This window comes from Vigna angularis, chromosome 9, assembly GCF_016808095.1.
Source record: "Vigna angularis cultivar LongXiaoDou No.4 chromosome 9, ASM1680809v1, whole genome shotgun sequence".
NCBI classification, from domain to species: Eukaryota; Viridiplantae; Streptophyta; class Magnoliopsida; order Fabales; family Fabaceae; genus Vigna; species Vigna angularis.
In genome coordinates this window covers 27,607,628-27,613,627 of record NC_068978.1, presented here as the reverse complement: position 1 = coordinate 27,613,627, position 6,000 = coordinate 27,607,628, and the positions used below count along the sequence as shown (strand labels likewise).

General features: G+C 35.4%; 1 protein-coding gene across 1 annotated transcript; it reads left to right on the top strand.

Moving 5' to 3' along the window:
* The first annotated feature begins 392 nt into the window (after positions 1-392).
* On the top strand, positions 393-5,337 carry LOC108347593 (UV-B-induced protein At3g17800, chloroplastic). Its single transcript, XM_017586942.2, has 2 exons — positions 393-1,262; positions 4,283-5,337. Exons 1-2 carry the CDS (start codon positions 874-876, stop codon positions 5,064-5,066), a joined length of 1,173 nt encoding a protein of 390 aa, XP_017442431.1. The 5' UTR covers positions 393-873; the 3' UTR covers positions 5,067-5,337.
* The last annotated feature ends 663 nt before the right edge of the window (positions 5,338-6,000 follow it).

The following is a 6,000-nucleotide window of genomic DNA, read 5'->3' as shown; positions in this document are numbered from 1 at the left end:
TTTATTTTGATTTTATGTCATAGTTTCCTAATATTTGATTAGGAAGGGAAAATCCATTTGAAAAGGAAAAAGAATCTGACAATAACTTTTTATGGAAAAAATACAAAACCAAAAGGGACCAAAATAAAATTATATATTTATTACTTTTTATTTACACAATGAATAAATAAGTAGTAGTTGTTGTATTATTTTACAAGCAATGATCAGCACCTTGTTTTGGGACCACATCCATGACAAAACAACTGTCCACTAGAAAACGCACTTATCACTTATCAACAACAAACTCTGACCCTTCCTTACCTCAAAAGTCTCATAACCCTATCCGTTGCATAAACTATAAGATATTTTAATACAATGAACACATATAGTTGCTACTCAACTTTCTCAAATACTACACAATTTTATCTTTTAAATATTATAATAAGATTTAATCTCAAATCATACTTTAGAAAAATTCATTGTGAAATAATAAAAAGTCCTTAAATATTAAAGTTTTATCAATTTGAGTCATGGTCATTTTTTTTCTTAAATTAAAATTACCTCATAAGTTGAAAAAAATAATCAAATTGGCATTTTAACAAAAAGAAGAAGAAAAGGATATCTAAGATATTTTATCAGAAAAAGAAAAAGAAAAAGAAAAAAGAAACCTAAGATATTTTAGTTTACTTCTCTTCTGTTGTGAATTGAAGAATCCTATCTCAACCTGATATTACAGTACACACACACAGACAATACATAACCAAACCAACTTTGTTTTAACACAGTGACACCAACCACTCTCTTTCTCTCTCTCGCTCTCTCACACGCACAAACACAAATTCTCTCTAATCTTGTTGCTTCATTCATCAATTCAACTCCTTTCTTGTTTGTTTGATGGAAAACTGTCTCATCCACCACCACCATCACACACTCCTCACTCTACCATCATCGTCTCATAAACCCCACTTCAGATTCTTCACAAGGCCTGATTTTGGTGGCGGTGGTGGTGCTTTTTCTGTTTCTTCCTCGTGTTTGTTACACCACAGGCGCAGACCCTTCATCAGAGCAAGTGCTGGAGCCAGCCCATGTGAGTTTAGCAGCCTCAACTCTCCTCTGGAGCCTCGTTCCATGGTGGGGAAGTTCCTCAGTGGCGTCCTTCAAAACCACCCTCAGATGTTCCATGTTGCTGTTGGGGAAGAGCTCAAGCTCTTGGCTGAGGATCGTGATGCGGCACATGCTCGCATGGTGCTTGGTTCTGTCACTGATGAGGCCTTGCTGCACAGGTTGGTTGGCGGATTATGAGTTTTTGTTTTATACCCTTTATTTTTTTTTCTTTCTGAAGTTGTTTTGTTGTGATTTATGAAGTTTGAATTTCATGTAGCTTTTTGGGACGATTTTGGCGTGTTGAAATATTTGTCAAACTGTATTTAAGGATTCTATTCTATCATGAGTTTACTTGAAAATCTGATCTGTGCTAAGGTTTTAAATTGTGGTTGCGGCGGTTTCATCCTTGATTTTGTGAGAAAGTGCTGATAAAAGTGGCTGATGTGGGGCTCAAAAACCTTGACGCCATACTTGAGATATTGGGAGAAATTGTTGATAAATGTGGCCGATGTGGCGGAAACTGCAAAAATCCTTGTTTTGCCTCCATAATTGCTGTTCTGGACCACTCTTTACAACCTTAACATGTTACTTTATGATATGTGTGACTTCAATGCGGAAATTTTGGTGATTCAATGTGTAAACCTTGCATCTGGGGTTTTGTTAATAGATGTATCTATATGCGGAAGTGCGATAAACATATTGTGGTTTTCCTGATTTATTAGGGTGGGTTAATCTTGTTTTTTTTTTTTATCGTAAAGGGAAAGAACTTTGAACTCAATTTTCTAGACTTGCAGAGGTCAGAGGTTTGTTTGTGTGTTTGTACAGTGAGTGTAAGGAGCGAGACCTTACCATGCTGTGTACCTTAACAAGCTTCATTTGGTTTTTTTGTGGTTTACAAGTTTTACTTTTGTAGATAAGATACTTTTTTTGGAGCGTAAGGGAAACTGTAACTGAAGGGGATATAAGATGTTTTAAGAAGCAGAGAAAACAGGAAAGATTGGTTGGAAAAGAAAGAATCAGGAAGGAGCTTACTTGAGAAGCAAAATCTTAAAACATTCATAAATAGAATACTAAAGAAGCCTCCAAAAATGAAGACCTTATCCTGTTAAAATATTCCATGACCAAGTGATGCCCTTGAAGATGCTAGCATGACACTCCAAATCTCCGATCATATAGGTCTTAGCTTGTACTGCAGTTTCGTAACAAAGTTTTGGCTTGCAGATTTTACCTTTGTATCTGAGCATTTGAGCCAGTTCAAGATAACAAGAATGCATTTATTAGTCTTCAAGAACTACTAAAAATTGTTCTATGGGAAACTAAAAGGTTTATACATAAGTGTCTTGCTGCTACTGAGCTAGCATGGTAAATGATACTTACCAGGGAATGCTATGCTAGAGACAGAATCACTGGAATGGGTCTAATATGGATCAAGAGTTTATGTTTATAGGAAAATTCAGATAGCATTCACTGTTTTTATGATTCTAATAATTCCTAAAGCATTGATAATCATTCAATCGTGAATAGCTTTTGGGTCCAGGGTAGAGTCAGAGGAACAATAATAAGAACTGTCATTTCAGGTAACCTAAGTTTGGCATAAAATGGTCTCTTCACGGGGTTCATAGAGAGGCCTGTATCAGGTCTTTTCTTTTGCAAGATAACACAGGAGATTGTCGGAAAAATACAATCACAATGTTTTGTAGCTGTCTTAACTCCGTAGCCATTATCAATTCAGGGACAAGTATAATAGTGTTATCTACTTTTATTGAATCAGAGATTGTGTTTTTGCAGCTTATATAGGACGTGGAAGGTACTGCAAATAGTTCAATGAACATGTGATTGTCTTCTTTTAACTTAGCATTTCTTCTCCTTCCACCAAATGAAGTATGTATTTTGCAAAACAAGCTTTTACGGAACCATGGAACATTTGTATTATAGAACTGTCACATTTTACGTGGGTTGTCAACAGGTTATTTTGGTTAACATTTTCTAAGCGCATGTAAACATATCGGAAGAGTTTGCCAACTATATATTGATATCTGCCATGCATGTTTACCTGCCATATTATTTTCTTATGTATTAATATAAAATATTAAAAACTTCAGAGATTATTCACTCTATTGGAAATTGGGCTGCATCCACCATTTGTTTGATATTGTGTTGGTAGCATAATTGGACATTTCCTTTCTCACTTTCTTTTATTGTCTTATGATTGTCTTCAAATCCCCGAATTGTGACCAGCATTCTGTTTGTCAATCTTATAATCCGAGCATAGTTTTGCGGCAAGGATTAATTTTAGGTCCATATCTCAACGCCTTGGCTCTGGACATTCTTAAACGGAACATCCAAGAATAGAGAGCCGTTGTGTCATTGCGTTAATTTTACAAATGATATAATGATAGTTGATGAATCAAGCAAAGTACTAAATTTGAACTTCATTCTAGAGTGGACAAGCTTTGGTATCAAGTTTCTTTTGATCAAGTAGGAGTAAGACAAAGCCTAAGGAATGTAAGATCAGTAAGATGTGGATTCATGATCGTTTGGAGAGGTGAAAACTATGGAGTGTATCATACCACAACTTGCACGGTTTGGTCATCATTCCTGGTCTAAAGCTAAACCAAACTTTCTCGGATCCTTCTTGATTGTTTTGCAGTCCCTAAAATTAGTGGCCATTTTCCTGGTACACGTAGGCTGACAAATCAATGGTTACATGATTTTAAGGTGGAGAATTTAAATCTTCTTCTCTGGATTGTACCTTAAAACTTAGAGCATGAACAATCACCATTTGTTGTTGTCTCTTCTTATATGTTGACAATAAAACTTCTCACTTCTTAATGGGAGCAGAGGATAGCTGACAACTTTTGGTTCCCTCTGAAACCTTCTAATACAATGTACTAGCTTTTGTGAGATTTGAGATACTTGAACTTTTGCTGACGGCCATTTCCTTTCACCACTTTGACCTGAATTGTCCTGTAATGTCTTTTACATTGTTTTAATTGGAGTTAAATATTGATGGTCTTTTCAGATATGAAGCAGTATCTGCATGATTAAATGAATCCAGGAATTGCCTGGCATCAAGTCATGCCCTGGAATGAAATAAACAGAACAGTTAAACCTAAGTCTTAAATTCCTCAGTAATTGCATAACAAACTTGTAGATATCCATTGAAAAGATGTTGACTTGAACCTTTTCTGAATGCCAGGAGGATTGCACAACTAAAAGAGAATCAATGTCAAGTTGCTGTAGAAGATGTTATGTACTTGCTGATTTTTTACAAGTTTTCTGAGATCAGGGTCCCTTTGGTACCAAAACTTTCTAGTTGCCTTTACAATGGCAGGCTAGAGATATTGCCTTCTAAGGACTGGGAACTAGAGTCTATTCATAGCTTGGAAGTTTTGGATATGATAAGGGAACACGTAACTACTGTAACTGGCTTGAAAGCAAAATCTAGTGTAACTGAGTGTTGGGCGACAACCAAAGTTAGACAATTCTTACTTGCCCGGGTTTATGTTGCCTCCATATTATATGGTTACTTTTTGAAGTCAGTTTCATTGAGGTACCACCTAGAACGAAATCTATCGTTGGCTGACCATGATATTCACCTTGGTCATAGGACTTCCCTTATGTGTTCTTACGGATTCAAAGAGGCCATCTTTGGCCACTTGAGTAACATGCCATCCTTAGGGCAAGGGTTAATCAGGCCAGAAGAGGAAGTTGAGGACTTAAAATGTTATGTTATGAGCTTTCATCCTGGATCATTGCAAAGATGTGCCAGATTGAGATCTAAGGAGGCTGTGAATTTGGTGGGTAGTTATAGTTGTGCACTCTTTAACAACAAGGATTCGGGTTCGTTTGAGAATGATGATGTTATTTTGACTTCATTTTCTAGCTTGAAGAGACTAGTATTGGAAGCTGTTGCTTTTGGATCTTTCCTGTGGGAGACAGAAGATTACATTGACAATGTCTATAAGCTTAAGGAAGACTAAATAGTGTAAGGGCACTAGTAGCCAAAAAAATTGAGTTGTGAAGCGAATTCTCCTTGTATATAGAGTGAGTTTTGGTTTTAGATTTTAAATGTTGGGGTTAAGTGTTGGAGTTATGTTTATATTGTATATATAGTACACCTTTACTCTATATAATGTAAAGCTCTAGTACTTGGACTTTCTAAGTTGATAGATATTTTGAACAGTACAAAGTTGTTTGGATCAATATCTTTTGAATATTTACCAGGTTTTTACATTATCACAGTAGAGAAAAGAATTTTGCAATTCCTCGTTTGCACAGAATTGGAATTAGTTTCCTTAAGTTCTTTTTGTATTATTCTTCAATCAAATTGGAATTTCATTCGATGCAAATGTTTATTATGCAGATTGCTGAGGTGAAACTTCAGTTTTGATTAGATAATGATACCAAAAACACTTCAGGAAATGAGTACCAGTTTTTTCAGGATGGAAACCAAAAATTTACATGAATGACACAGGTTGCATATAATACTGGCTAAGTTATGCATCTTCATGTTTAGAATTGTTTATGTTTGCATTCCTCTAATGTGTACCTCAAGAGATGAGTTACAGAAGCTTAAGAGTTCAACAATCCTTATATTGTCCTTAAAAATATATTGTGTCGACATCTTCCCTTTATCCTTTCCTTTTGCATGTCATGGTGAAACTTATCGTATTTCCATCACTTCAAATAATATGGACTTGTTTGATGAGAAGATGATTCAATTTTTTCTTTTACTTCTATTAATAATCACATATATTTCACTCTATTTTTACCATGGTTTTCCTTGTTTACAGATTTTTCTGTTAAAAAATTGATTGAGGACTAACTGAAGGTCTATTACAGTCTCAAACTCAAGGTCTAAACTGAACAGAATTAGTGAGTAAACACTGATTTTCACAGGAATTACATGTAAGG

What these genes read in the sequence shown, in the direction of transcription:
- LOC108347593 (XM_017586942.2), top strand. Translation starts at nt 874, where the DNA reads ATGGAAAACTGTCTCATCCACCACCACCATCACACACTCCTCACTCTA. An exon ending in GATGAGGCCTTGCTGCACAG is followed by an intron (nt 1,263 to 4,282) that starts GTTGGTTGGCGG and finishes TCTGAATGCCAG; the next exon opens with GAGGATTGCACAACTAAAAG.